At 48.4% G+C, this 15,304-nt stretch overlaps 1 protein-coding gene across 1 annotated transcript in view; it reads right to left on the bottom strand.

Moving 5' to 3' along the window:
* Bcdin3d (BCDIN3 domain containing RNA methyltransferase) overlaps window positions 1-13,228 on the bottom strand; it is a 34,732-nt gene extending 21,504 nt beyond the window's left edge. Inside the window, exon 1 of the mRNA XM_059247980.1 lies at window positions 13,103-13,228. Within this exon, the coding sequence (XP_059103963.1) occupies window positions 13,103-13,228 (126 nt within the window). The remainder of the gene's footprint in view (window positions 1-13,102) is intronic.
* Window positions 13,229-15,304: the final 2,076 nt, after the last annotated feature.

Raw genomic sequence — 15,304 nt, 5'->3', positions numbered from 1 at the left:
ACAACTGTGGGAATGTTCTCCTTTGAAGACAGCACCAAAGAAAGAATATTTCGAGGGTTTCATATGGGTGTACATTCTAGAACATCTTTGAGGATATAAGCTAATCAGTTGGCAGGATAGCCTTCATCTGACTATGTCTAATGTTTCTTGCAGCTGAGACTCGGGCTTTGGAATGATGTTTTATTGAGTTTTGTTTTTCCAGTGCTAGAGATTGAACCCAGAGACGTGTGTGTGTGTGTGTGTGTGTGTGTGTGTGTGTGTTAGACAAGCACTCCACCACTGAGCTATGCTCCCAGGCCTTGATTCTCTGAAAGATCTCATCGCATAGCTCATCTGGAACTCGTGATCCTCCTCCTGCCGGCGCATCTGGAATGACGGGCTCAGAGGTGCATGCCACACTCCCAGCAGTTATCTTGTAAGTAGACTTGTGTCTTTTCTAGCACATGGCATCAACTTGTGCCATCATTTGCCATGTTAACTTAGATTCGTGATTATGGTAGAATCTAGTTGCTGTCATGTTATAATTTTCTATTTTGTAATAAAAAATTAATCCGTGGAAAGAGTTTATTTGTGAACCCCAAATAAATACTAATTACTAGTGAATGCAAATCCACAGCGAGACACTTCACTCACCACAATGGCTGAGGCAGTCAGGAATTGCCTGGGTGTTGGAGAAATCAGAACACCGTGTTGGTAGGAGTCTAAAGTGGTCCTGCCGTTTTGGAAGCATGTAATATTTCTTAGCATTTCTTCAAAAGGTTAAACACAGACACATTTGACCCTGAGCAGAGGAAGCCCTGAGAGTGTGAAGTTCTGAGTGAATGTGTGCTGTTGACATGAGCCGGCCATGCCATGAATCCTAGCCTCAGAACCATGGCAAATTAGCAACCCCACCACCACCCCACCTGAGGGCTGAGGTTCAGAGGGAAACAGCAAGGCAGACATTGACAGAGTGTGCAGAGGATGTCCTCTGGAGCTTTCTCCTGGTGTCTAGGTCCTGAAGATTGCTTCCTGCCAGCCTCTTACTGAGATCAACTTAACTGCCTCCTTGATCCAGCTTTTTACCGTAAACCCCGCTCTTTGTTCAGCCATACACAATAACGCCATCTCTCTGTGTAATAAACACACTGAGCTTCCAGGGTGCTGAGGTTTCTCCATCCAAGAGCCCAGTCCACTCTGTTCCAGCTTTCTGTCTGGTAAGTGTCTGTCATTCCTTCTTTCCCTTGCTGCCCCCGTCAGGTCCATCTCTGGAACCATGCAAGGATGCAACGTTTGACCCAGCAAAGTCTATTTCTAGGTTTATTTATTTGTATTTTTATCTTACCTGTATGGGTATTTTGCCTGCATGTGTGTCTGTGACCACTTACATGCTTGGTACCCACCGAGCCTGGAAGATGTCATTGATTTCCCTGGAACTGAAGTTAGATGGTTGTGAACCACCATGTGGATGTTGAGACTCCAACCGTGGTCCTCTGGAAGTGCAGCCAGTGCTCTTAAGACTGAGCCATCTCCCTAGCCCTGTCCCCAATATGTTTCTAAAGGAAAAGAAAGTATGCCCACATAAAAAATGTACAAGAGCCGGGTGGTGGTGGCGCACTCCTTTAATCCCACCACTCAGGAGGCAGAGGCAGGCAAATCTCTGTGAGTTGGAGGCCAGCCTGGGCTACAGAGTGAGTTTCAGGACAGGCTCCAAAGCTATATAGAGAAACCCTGTCTCGAAAAACCAAAAAGAAAAAAAAAAAGTACAAGAATATCCATAGCAATATTATTACATATAGAAAAAAATAATAACCTAAATGTCTCTCAATTGATTTATAAAACATGGTAGATTTATACGGTAGAATATTTTATGAAATATTCAAACTAAGTAAATTTCTAGATGGGAATAGCTCACTTGGTGGAGTTTCTTCTGAGCATTCAGGATGCCCCAGGTCAGTCCTTAGTGCTGCATAAGACTGGATGTGTTGGCAACACCTGTAACCAAGCACTCAAGAGATGGGCATCGGAGGATCCTGCAGGTAATCCTTGGCTACCTGGTGAGTTCACGGACAGCCTGGGCTAATGAGACTCTGTCTAAAAAAAAGACAGAAAGGAAGGAAGGAGAAAGGGAAGAAAGGAGGAAGGGAAGGAAGGAAGGAGGAAGGAGGGAGGGAAGGCAGAAAGGAAGTCTCTGAAGGCAGGAAATAAATTATTGGCTGCAGTGGTTGAGGAGGCATGATGGAGGGACGGGGTGCTCACTGTAATGAGAACAGGAGCAAAGACTCTCAACAATTAGGTTGTGATGGTTGTGTCACTTTTCGGATACTTGACGGAGCATGTTAAAAGAGTGAAATATCCATTCGTGAACTGTTTACCAACAAAGCTGCTTAAACAAAAGGAAGCGGTTCAGGTCTGTGATCCCAGCACTCAGGTCTGTGAGCAGAGGTGGGAGGAGCATGCGTGGGAGGCCAACCGGGGTAATGAGATCCTGTCTCAAAAAAAAAAAAAAAAAAGAAAAAAAAAAACCCACCAAGAAAACACAAAGACCGGAACTACCTTTCTGCAGTAGAGTGCTCTCTGGCTTCCCTGGCTCTATCCCCAGCACCACAGGAAGAGAAACAAGTCTCTGTCAAAGTCTGATGGAAAAGTTTTCACATCCGTTGATGGTTCTTGGCCAGTCAGTCACACTTTGATCTTTGCGATGTGATACTTTTATAATTATTTTCTTCCTTTTATGTTATTAGTTGGAGGGAGCAAGAAGATGGTCAGTGGTTGAGAGCACCGGCTGCTCTGCCAGAGGACCCGGGTTCAATTCCCAGCACCCACATGGCAGCTCAGAACTGTCTGTAACTCCAGTCCCAGGGGATCCTACACCTTCACACAGGCATACTGCAGACAAAACACCAATGCACATGAAATAAATTTAAAAAACTTTATTAGTTGGCATTTGATTATAAGGAAGAGTTATAAAAATATTTTTCTTTTCTTTTCTTTTTTTTTTTTTTTTTTTTTTTTGGTTTTTTGAGACAGGGTTTCTCTGTGTAGCTTTGCGCCTTTCCTGGAACTCACTTGGTAGCCCAGGCCGGCCTCGAACTCACAGAGATCCGCCTGGCTCTGCCTCCCGAGTGCTGGGATTAAAGGCGTGCGCCACCACCGCCCGGCAAAAATATTTTTCATTAAAATAGGACTATACATATTACTTTGTAATTTTTTTATTGCTTTTATTTTATGTGTATGTTTTGCTTTCATGTATGCTTCTGCACCACTTCGGTGCCTGGTGCTCACAGAGGCCAGAAGAGGGTGGCAGGACTCTGGAAATTTGAGTTACAGACAGTTGTGAGCCACCATGTGGGTGCTGGGAATTGAACCCGGGTCCTCTGGAAGAGCAGCCAGTGCTCTTAACCACTGAACCACTGAACTTACCGACAAATGTCAAATGTGTTGCTCTGATTGGTTAATAAATAAAACACTGATTGGCCAGTAGCCAGGCAGGAAGTATAGGTGGGACAAGGAGAGAGGAGAATTCTGGGAAGTGGAAGGCAGAGGAAGGAGACACTGCCAGCCGCCGCCATGACAAGAAGCATGTGAAGATGCCAGTAAGCCACAAGCCACGTGGCAAGGTATAGATTAATGGAAGTGGATTAATTTAAGATATAAGAACAGTTAACAAGAAGCCTGAGCCATTAGGCCAAACAGTTTAAATAATATAAGTGTCTGTGTGTTTATTTTATAAGTGGGCTGTCGGACTGCCGGGGCTTGGTGGAACCCGGAGAGAAAACTCTCCAGGTCCACCGACCCCTTGTAATTTGCTTTTTAATTGAGCATCACTCAGTTTTGTGAGTCTGTGCTCGGTCCTAGTCACTGACAAAATGCCTGATGCGAGCACTCGAGAGAGAGTTATTCTGGCTTCAGTGGTTTCGGTCCATTTCAGGAAGGGCTGGCAGAGTACAGCTCACATCACGAGCCTGGGAAGCAGAGAGAAAATGCCTGCACTAGCTGGATGCTTCCTCCCCACTCCTTATTCTGTCCAGGTCCCCAGATGATGGGATGGCACCAGCCATACTCAGTGTGGGTTTCCTGAGGTTAATCGCATCTGGAACACTTCACAGCCCCTTCAGATGAGTCTACTAAACTCCCGGGTACTTCTCTATCCAAAGCTGTCAATCGAAGCTAACCATTATGAGTCTATCCCCTGTCAACTTGACACCAAAATATATCTCTTTAAACAGCAGTATCCCATTCATGACCTCACAAAGGCTTGTGTCTATCTCACAGTACAAAATGTGATTAGCCCATCTCCAAGGATCCTCATAGTCTTGAAAGCTGCATCACTCTCCAGGAATCCAAGGTTTATGTCTCTTGAGACTTAAGGCAAACTCTCTTAAGGCAAATTCTACACCACTGTAGAATCAGAAAGAAAATAATGTATGTAGTTGAAAGTTTTCTCCGGTCCCGCCCAACCCCCCAGTCCCTCAGCTGCTTATAAAATAATCACTCAGAGGCTTAATATTATTTACAAACTGTATGGCCAATGGCAGGCTTCTTGCTAGGTAGCTCTTATATCTTAAATTAACCCATTTCTATTAATCTGTTTTGCCATGTGTTCTGTGTCTTTACTGGTCTACTGGCATGTTGCTCCTTGGGTGGCAGCTGGTGTCTCTCCAGACTCCACCTTTCTCTTTCCTATCTCTCTCCTTGGATTTCCCTCCTGCTTCTAAGCTGCTTTGCCATAGGCCAAAGCAGCTTTATTTATTAACCAATGGGAGCAACATATATTCACAGCGTACAGAAAGACAACTCCCACTACTTCCCCTATTTTATCTAATCAAAAAGAAAGGTTTTAACTTTAATATATATAAATATTATTATATATTATTAGTTTTATAATATAATATAATAAATGAATATAATATATAAAATAATATAAATAAAATTATATGTAATAAACAGTTATCAAGCAAGAATTATAGTTACAATGTCTAGTCTATTTGTATTTGGCAAAATTAAAGATATTCTAGCTATCCTATATTTCTGAATCTAAGGTTTCATATGTACTTTCAAAATCTGTGGCACAGTGTGCATATTTCCATTGGAAAAAGGATGAACAGGAATGGCAAGGAAGAATCAGGGCAAAACAAGATGGACACACAACACGACAAACATTCGAGCCTGTAGTTCCGTGTCTGGCTTCCAGGGCACACAATGGCATGATGTAAGTGCCAGAGGACTTGGCTAGCCCTGCACCTATAGCCTCCTGGCTGCGTCCGTGTTCCTGACATTTTCCTCTTTCTGGAGGCGCTGTGGCAGCTTAGGCCCCGCCCTCTCAGCAGAAGGCCCCGCCCTCTCAGCAGAAGGCTCCACCCTCTCAGCGAAGCTTCTCCATTCCATCCTTGAACTGCAGTTGGTGAGGTCCAGTCAATTCCTGTGATGAGCCCAAGATGTCTTTCCTATTTTCCCAATGCAAAAATACTTAGTTTCTTTTTAAAGGCCTCAACCTCTTCAGCCATCACACATTTCTTTGGTACCAACTTTACACCTCTCTTTTTCTTTCATTGGGTTTTTGTTCAAATGGGTTGCTGTCTCCCTTTGCTCTTTATGGAATGAAGCAGGTTCAAATTGCTAATGCAGCAGGCTTCCCTTCTCCTGTGGCACGTTCCTTTGCTGGTTTCTCGGAGGCTGCAGCCTTTCCCTCTCTGCTTCCTGACATGTGCAGGTACATTTCCTTTCCTGCTCTCTGCAGGCCCCTTCAGATCCTCTGCAAAAGCAGCAAATTCTCTTAATGACTGAGCCTTCTCTCCAGCCCCTATACATACTTCTTTTCTGGAAACACTGCAAGTTTTAAAAAACCTTTTCCCTCTCCTTTTTGGTCATAATTCTCAGTACTGTAAACTCGACTAAAAGCAACGAGTAATATCAATGCCACAGCCCGAGTGTTGGGTTCCCTTGAAATTTCCCCCACCTTATTAATTAGACCATTACCTTTTAACTCAGCCTCTCTCAAAGTCTTAGGGAATGGACAAAATATTGACAGGTTCATTGCCAGAATGTAACAGGAATGGTCTATGGTCTAAATTCCCAACAGTTCTAATTTCTCATGTCCATAGTCTTTTCTGTCTACATCCTCGTCAGCGTTCTGGTCTTTTGAGCTCCCAGGATCACTCAGTAAGCCCCAGTAGAGCACCCTAAGCTTTTTCTAGCCTGGTTAAACTTTACCAAATCCCTCCTGCAAAATAACCAGAAAGGCTTAGGATCCATATGACTGTGCCATCATAGACACAGTCTTGCTGCCACTATTGATTTTCAGTGTTAGGCTTTTTTTTGTGTGTGTGTTTCGAGACAGGGTTTCTCTGTGTAGCTTTGCGTCTTTCCTGGGAAACTCACTCTGTAGACCAGGCTGGCCTCGAACTCACAGAGATCCGCCTGCCTCTGCCTCCCGAGTGCTAGGATTAAAGGTGTGCACCACCACCGCCCGGCCAGTGTTAGGCTTTTTGTGGCAAAATATCTGACACCACAGCTCAAGCTGAGAAGGCTGTATTTGACCAACTGACTCGGCGGCCTTGCCCTGGGGTTAGCTCTTTCCATTTCTGTGAGCCTGAGTCGAGGCTGAGCGCCATGGTGGGAGCACATTGGAGAGCAGCCAGCTTTGTGGAAGGCAGAGAGCGGAGAGAAAATGGAAAAGGTGAGGCAAGATCTAGTCCTGGGGCTCAGAACGCTGTCATGGGGCCCAGGAGTGATCCTGGGAGCCCCGAAGACTAGAATGCCGACAGGGGTGTAGATGGCAAAGACTACGGATGTGAGAGATTTGAACTCCGTTGGGAATTAGACGAGAGGCCTTGCCTGTTGCATTCTAGCAGTGTTCCCCTAAGTGCCTGCTTCCTGCATCTAGGCCTGACCTCAAAGCTCCTGAGCACCCCAAAAATTAGCACCAACACAGGAGCCTGTGGGAGGCATTTCATATTCAAACTATAGAGCACTGTGTAAATGTTTACCTGTTTCATAATTTTTTGTGGCTGATAAATGTTTAATGGAATGCACACTACAGTTTGTTGAGCAGCCTTTATTATTTAATATTTACTTGCCCCAACTTTTACGCCTATGAATAATATTCCTGTGAACAACCCTGTTCCTCCTTGGAAATTATTTATTTAGGATGAACATCTATGCTGTGGGATGTCTTTGTGTATGCTGTGAATATGTGTTACTCTGATTGGTTGATAAATAAAGCTGCATTGGCCTATGGCAGAGCAGGATGAGGTTAGGCGGTGCCATCCAAGCTAAAGACGAGAGCGTGGAGTCGAGGGAGATGCCAGCAGCTGCCGAAGGAGCAACAAGATGCCAGCAGACCTGTAACGCCATGGTCACGTGACAGCGTATAGATTAATAGGAATGGGTTGAATTAAGTTGAAAGAGCTAGCTAATATAAGCTGACCCATAGGCCATACAGTTTGTAAATAATATAAGCCTCTGTGTCTTTACTTGGGACCAAGTGGCTGTGGGACGCAGGGGTGGGGGGCAGGGCAGGACCAGAGAAACTTCCAACTATACATCTGGAAATACGATTTCTAGTCAGAGAATGAATGGTCTTTCAGAGTGGTTTCTCAAACACTGATCTGACTCCGTTATGCCTCTACTTAGCCACTTTCCATGTGCCTTCTGCCAGCAGAGTTGAGTTCCCTTCCTTGGCAGTCATGGCAGGTTCTCCATAACATGTCTCTTCTGTAGTTCACTCCCCACTCGCTTCCATATCCCATGTGCTCCAACTACACTAGGCAGCTAGCCATTCCCGTGTGTGTGTGTGTGTGTGTGTGTGTGTGTGAGAGAGAGAGAGAGAGAGAGAGAGAGAGAGAGAGAGAGAGAGAGAGAGAGAGAGAGAGAGAGATGGGGCATGCACATGAAATTTGTAGGTAACATGCACATATGTAGGCCAAAGCAGGACATTGGATAGCATCCTCTGTATCAGTGGTTCTCAACCTTCCTAACTCTGCAACCCTTTAATACAGTTCCTCATGTGGTGAGCCCCAACCACAAAAATTGTTTTCTTTGCTACTTCATAACTGTGATTTTGCTGCTGTTATGAATCATAATATAAATAGCTAATATGCAGGATATCTGTTATGTGACTCCCAAAGGGGTCGTGACCCACAGGATGAGAACCAGTGCTCTGTCTCTTTCTACCCTATTACCTTGAGACAAGATCTCTCACTGAACTGCAAGCTTACCATTTCTGCTAAGCTGGCCAGCCAGTGAGCTCCCAGAGTCTCCTTGTCTCCACCCCCAGTTCCGGTGTTTCAGGCCTGCACTTCGTGGTTGCTGGGGGCAAATACATATCTCACAACCAATCAGAGCAGCGCCTTCTACCTCAACGCCATGGTGACTTGCTTAAGAGAAAGCGTGTGAACCATGGAGGGCCGGTCAGAGTTTGCTTAGAACTACTGCTGAAATCGATGGGCCAGAGAACTCTCGAGACTCACACATATCACTTCCAGCACATTCCACTGAGCAAAGAATTTGGAGCCATTCTTTTAAATGCTCCAGTTTAGCCTCCAGCTCAGCAAAAATACACTCACTCCCCACCAAGACCTCCCCAGATCCCATCCCATTCCAGCACAGCCTCAGGCCTGAGGTCTAGAATTACATCTAAATCAGCTCTCCTCCGGGTTGGTTTGAATAAGATCCCTCTCAGTCTGAACTAGGAAGACACATTTTCGAGTCCCTCATATGCCACCCCCACACAGCATATGATTTTGGGGACCTGCTGCCTGGCAAATGACTTTAGACTTAGTGGCCCAAAACCATGCTGTATGGGGTAGATATCAGAATGAACAACTTTTTTTTTTTTTCAGAAGTGCTTTGACCTTGAAGAATCCTTGTGGAAAACAGTGATTGTTTTGCAGAAGGAGCTTTGCAGCCATCCCATGACTTTGGTCTGTGACACACCTGAGGCTCTTGTATTATTGTGTGTTGCACACGATACATAATAAAGGACTAGAGTCATGGAGGCATGTGATGCTCTCCTTCAGTAAGACATGTGAATTAAGATTAGGGACCTTGGTATGAGGAAATACTTTGTGTAACTTTCAATAAATATACATTTGTACGGCTGTTTGGGGTTCAGTCCATCAGAAGAGGCTGGATCTTCCTGCTGCCACATAGGCCTTAAAATTTCATCTTGGAGCACCTTCTTTCTTCATCCGACCTGTACTACATGATACACCCCGACACCATGCCATTTAACTGTGCTCATAGGGTCTGTGGGTTAGGAATTTGGACAGGACAGATTCATCCACGTGCCATGACATCCTGGACCTCAGCCCGGAAGACTCAAGTGCCTGAGCCAGAAGCAGCTGAAGTTAGAGTGGCCGCTTCCAAATTGGCTTCTTTCTCATGTGGCTGCCACCTTGGTGAGCATGGCAGGAAGGCTGAGCTGCCGCTCCTGGGAGAGTACCTGCCCATGGTCTCTCCAGCATGGTAGCCCAGGGCACTTGGGCTACTTATATAAGGGCTCGAGAGAGAAGAGGCAGCAGCCAGCAAAAGGCACTAGAGGTGTTACGGTAAGGGGCAGCAAGGCTGCTGCTTTTGAAGGGGTTTTTCCCAGAAAAGAGAATGGAGGGGGCTGGGGTTGTGGGCTGGGAAGAAAGTGTCTTGACTCTCTGTGGGGTGTAGGAGGGCATGGTCCAGGAGTCAGCAAGCAGGTTTTCTACTCAAGACATACTTGAGTAGAGATGGATGGTATATGTGAGCTGGGCCAGGCTGTGAGATTTGTCCAGCCTTACTGGCAATGGGAATGAAGGCTCTCAGCCATAGGGGAGGGAGTGGAGTCAGCAGCTGCCTCCAGAGGGAGTGGGTTGTGTAGTGGGCTGACAGTGGTCCACCTGGATATGTCCTAGTCCTCAACCCCATATGTGTGCATGGGACCTCGTGGAAACTGGGTCTTTTTCTAGAAGGAGGATCTGGTCCTGAGCCCATCATCCTGATGTGCAGCAGGCTATAGGTTCAAGCAGGAGGAGGAGAGGCAGGGGAGAGTCCTCGGGATGAAGCAGGTAGAGTCTGGAAGACGGTGGTAAAGAAAACTAGCAGTCCTCAGTACCGCCCAAGGGCACGAGCATGCCTCAGGCCTCCACAACTGGGGTGGAACAGACCATTTCTGTTGTCTTAAGCTACCCAGTTCATGACCGTTGGTTACAGCAGCCCCAGGAGACTGATGGAGACAGTCAGGGGATGAGAGGAGGAGGCTGAAGGCTGTGGTGGCTGGGAGAAGCCCAGGAGTCCAGTGTTCCCTCTCCCCAACCTAGACCGCTCCATCCCTCCCTCCCCACCATTCCTGCTCCATCAGAGGCCTGAGTCAGAGGTCCCCAGGTCCCCTGTACTCTATCTCAGCACTGGTTCTTTCTAGGGTTCCATTAATGAATATGTACAGGCCAGACAGGGTGATACATGCATATAATCCCAGCTCAGGGCAGTAAGACTGTGAGTTCGAGGCCAGCCTGGGCTACACGGTGAGACTCTTTGTTTACCTCTCATTTTTTCTTTTTTTTTTTTTTTTTTTTTTAAGATTTATTTATTATGTATACAGAAGAAGGTGCCAGATCTCATTACAGATGGTTGTGAGCCACCACGTGGATGCTGGGAATTGAACTCAGGACCTCTGGAAGAGCAGTCGGTGCTCTTAACCTGAGACTCTTATCTCAAACAGAACAATCAAAAAACAGGAAGGAAGGAAGAGAGGGAGGGAAGAAGAAAAAGGAAGGAAGGAGAGAAGAAGGAAGAGAAGGAGGAGTGTTTCCTCAGGACTTGAGGCTGTTGTGCGTCCTCTGCTTTGGCATGCTTTGTACGCACCGGCTGCCTAATGCAAGCTACTAATGTTCCACCATCCCTGACTCCTGCTACCACTTCTTTCCTGGCCCCAGATAGTTTTCAAGACAGGGTTTCTCTGTGTAGTTTTGGTGCCTGTCCTGGATCTCGCTCTGTAGACCAGGCTGGCCTCGAACTCACAGAGATCTGCCTGGCTCTGCCCCCCCCCCCCCCCGAGTGCCCAGCCCCCAGATGAATTTCTATTGGATAATATTCTCCCCCAGTGTGATCATGTCCCCTCCCACATACTTGGAAACACCATGACCAAAAGCAAGTTGTGGAGGCCAGGGTTCATTCGGCTTACACTTCCACATCACTGTTCATCATGGAAGGAAGTCAGGACAGGACTCAAATGGGGCAGGAACCTGGAGGCAGGAGCTGATGCAGAGGCCGTGGAGGGTGCTGCTTACTGGCTTGCTCAGCCTGCTTTCCAGAACCCAGGACCACCAGCGCATGAATGGCACCACTCACAATGGCCTGGGCCCTTCCCCATCAATCATTAATTAAGAAACTGCCCTACAGGCTTGCCTACAGCCCGATCTTACAGAGGCCTTTTCTCAATTGAGGTTCCTCCTCTCTGGCTTTAGTTTGTGTCAAGTTGACATAAAACTATCCATCACTTGGCCAGGCAGAGATGGAGCACACCTTTAATCCCAGCACTAGGGACACAGAGCCTGGTCTACAGAATGAGATCCAGGACAGGCACTAAAACTACACAGAGAAACCCTGTCTCGAAAAACCAAAAAAAACCCAACAAAAAACAAAAACAAAAACACACCAAAAACCAAAAAAACAAAAAACAAAAAACAAAACCCCAAAAACCCAAAAAGTAAAAAACAAACAAAAAAACACAAACAAAACAAAACAACACAACAAAAACAAACTATCTGTCACTCATGGAACCTTTGGACAGAATCATTTACTGATTCGTCCCAGGTGGTAATTTGTTCGTAAGCTTGGGCTGGACACTGAAACTTTTGCTTCTATTTCCTCTTATGTAAAATAAAAGGGTTGGCGTAGATCTCTACCCCCCTGCTCTCAAACGGTGCTTCTGCCCATGTGCTGTAAGCTGTGTGGCTCTGGGGTGCACACACACACACACACACACACACACACACACACACACACACACACACCCCACTCGCCCGCAGCTCGAGTTTTACAGGTTCAAAGCTGCGGCTTTGGGGGATGCCTGGATACTCCACTTAAAGGAAACACTTTTGCTCAAAATAAGGAAGGCTCCTCTGCCAGAAGGGCCCGGAAAAGGCAGGCTCTCACAGACCAGGCAAGTTTGGGTCTGTCTGCAGAAGGCTCTCAGGAAAGGGTGTAACTGAGTACGAGGACCCCTCCTCACCTTCCCCCCACGAAAACAAAGATGGGAATTACAGCGAGCTTCTGCACGAAAGCTACATCCCACTGCTGAGTGACACTTCACACGCTCTACAAAGGCCGGCGGAGGCCACAAGCAAACAGTTCAGGTGTCTTAGTAAATGCTTTTATTCTCATTTCCGATCAGTCACACGTCCTGAGCAGGTGAGGTCAAAGAAGGGCACACAGGGGACCCTGGGGAGCCCGTGGGAACTGAGGTCAAAAGGGCAGCAGTATCTGGGTGTGTGGCAGATAGATCTCTGTCCTCTGACACTGGGGGGGGGGGGGGCGGACACGACTCAGGACAGGGGCCCTAAGTCCTGCCCCTCACCACTATCACCAGGGATTGATTCTTTATCTGAAAAGCCAGAGTCTGCTTTTCCTCTAACAGCCAGAAGGGGGCAGCAAGGTCCTTATGGAAAATTCCCAACTTGCCACCCCCTCTCAGCCTTTTGGAATGAGGGTGCTTGAGGGACCCTGACTCCCACAGGAGAAAGGGCATGGAATGGAAGAACCAAGATTCTTAATCTTGTGGCTTCCTCGGGCTATACCAAAAGAGCTGTACACGGACCCAGGAATTGGTGTGGGGAGTGAGGGATTTAATGTGACTACTCCCTCCTGGGACCTCCGTATCTGCCCACGGTACCTCAGGGGACCTTGTACCTCTCATCACAGATAGATTCCTGGCTCCCTCTAACCTTAGGAAATTCAACCTACCCCGTCATAGGTCCGGCCCCACCCAAGCTAAAAATGTGAGGGGCCAGTGGGAGTCCTTCCTCCTTCACGGCTTGCCACACCTGCCCAGCTTTGGTTTCTTATAATCCCACATTCCTCATAATCCTGCATTCTTGTCCCCGCCCTTCCTCCTGCCAAGACCCACCCAGGTGTTCCTGGGTCTCCTCACTGCTCCATCAGGGGTCGACACCAGGGCTCGACACCAGGGCTTCCTCTGGCCCCACTGCCCGTTCAGCTGCGGGCTGGGTGGCAGGCTGAAGCGAACCCTGCTGGGCCTCCCCACCTCCACAGCCATCCTTGCGATCACTGTGGCTGGTGCCCGCCCGGGTCACATTATTTATGGTTGAGGGCTTGCCCCTCCCCCCAATTTTTTTGGAACTTAGCCTTGGAAAAATTTCTCAGCCCTCAGTCTCTGCATAGATTATCCCAGAAGAGGAGGACTTGGACAAGTGGATTCTGGGAAACTGGCCAGTGTGAGGGTGGCAGGTCAGTGGGGGAGGTGCTTTAAACCTTTCTAGTACTGAAGCCAGAGATTAGGAGAGGCCCTCCAGGTGGAGAACTAGAGAAGGAAATCAGTGGAAGTGTCTTGGTGCCTCTCCCTGCCCCACACTGGCACTGGTTGGGGACAAAACACAAGTCCATGGGCAGCCAGGCCAGATCAGAAGCCAGGAATCCTGCCTCCCAGCTGTCTTCCAGGGAGTGAAAACCTCAGTTCAGCATCTTGGAGTGCCAGGCTGGGTGACATGGGGGGTGGGGGGATAACAAACCCCTAGAGATGCCAGGGCTTGACCACCCACATCTATGGGCTCCACAACTCTCAATCCAGCCCCGACTCACACTGGAGGGACCCCTGAATGAAGCGGCTGTGGGCTGACCCCCAGCTTACTAGATGATAATGGATTTATCACCAAGCCTTTCTGAGCCACTTGGCTTTGCCTCTGCGACAGGGCTATGCTGATCACCGCTGCAGGACCCCATTTCTGGACTGCAGCAGTGGGCTCCTTTGGACCAAGACTCACCCCAGCTGGCCCGCACATACCACACCCCTCCGGTTCTTGATTACTTCCCTTCTCAAATATCCAAGATAGAACAAAATTTCAAGTGCCTCTGCACTCTTTCTTGAAGGCTGTAAGTAGGAAGGGCGGGGAGGGGCATGGACAGGAGTGGATAAGCTACCCTGTCCCCTTTCCTGGGGACAGAAGAGCCCCCTACAGCCACAGAGCCTCCTAGCATCCACCCAGTAACTTTCCACTGGCCTAGAGCTGGCCATGTGTATATGTGGGCTGCATGCTCCCCCAGGTGTGGCCCCCTGGTCCCCTCTCCAGCAGGCACTCAGCCAGGGCAGGGTGGCTGACGCACACTCTGCCTGAGATCCCAGCCGCCTGGAGGCCGATAAGGAGCTCTGGCCTCAGCACATGGGACAGGCTCAAGGGACTGGCCCTGGCTGTGACCATTAGCTGGGCAGCTTCCAAATTACAGAGATGTGGAGATAAGGAGCAAGGGTCCAGGGACTCTGGGCTGAGTGGCCAGGGAGGCTGGGGGAAGGGACATGGGTGCCTCAACTCCTAGGGCCTCAGGAGGCCTGGCTGGAGATAAGACAGGATGTGGCAGAAGCTGGGAAAGGCTTAGGAAATAGGTGTGGAAGGCTGGACTAGAGGACAGCCCCTGGTAAGGGCTGGTCCAGCAGCTAGAATGGCTTCCACCAGGCCTCCCCACCTCACTTCCCCCTCAGGCCTGTGGGAACAGCACGGGGTGGAAAGAAAGATGGTTGTTAGTCCTGCATTCCCACAGGCCTTCCCAGTGGATGCAGTGTGATGGACTGCCCCGTCTCCAGTCCTCTCAGCCAGCTCACTTGCTGTCCCCTGCCTGGGAGCTCAGGACAGGCCCACACTTAGGCACACCCCCCCATCCTATGACCCAGGAGGGTAAACTGAGGCAAGTAATGGGAGCATCCCACTCCTTTCATATTGTCCAGGACCTTAGAACAAGTTCCTGGTCCTAACAGCCAAGAGAGGAACAGCGTGGGACAGCTTTGCCCACCACCACCACCACACTGCCCTGTCCTCAGGTCCCAGCCATGTCCCTCAGCCTTTTCCCTTACAAATTGTGGTTGCTCAACCTGAAAGAGAAAGTGAAGCCCTAAAAGACTCACTGGGGTCACAGCCTCAGCCAGGTTTTCTGGGGTCTCCTTCCCATCTCTGAGGGGCTTCCTCCCACTCATTCTCCGGGGCTGCAAATCCAGAGGTGCCCTCAGCCTTGACTGTCCCATTTGGAAGCTGTAATTGGGTGCCAGGGGCACCGCAGGGGATGCTGGGGCCTCAGATCTGTAGGGCCCCGAGGATGGCATATGTACAAGCCGCAGAGGGCAAGG

Source organism: Peromyscus eremicus, chromosome 20, assembly GCF_949786415.1.
Source record: "Peromyscus eremicus chromosome 20, PerEre_H2_v1, whole genome shotgun sequence".
Taxonomy (NCBI): domain Eukaryota; kingdom Metazoa; phylum Chordata; class Mammalia; order Rodentia; family Cricetidae; genus Peromyscus; species Peromyscus eremicus.
The sequence above is the reverse complement of the archived record's forward strand: the minus strand, read 5'-3'. Positions and strand labels throughout refer to the sequence as shown.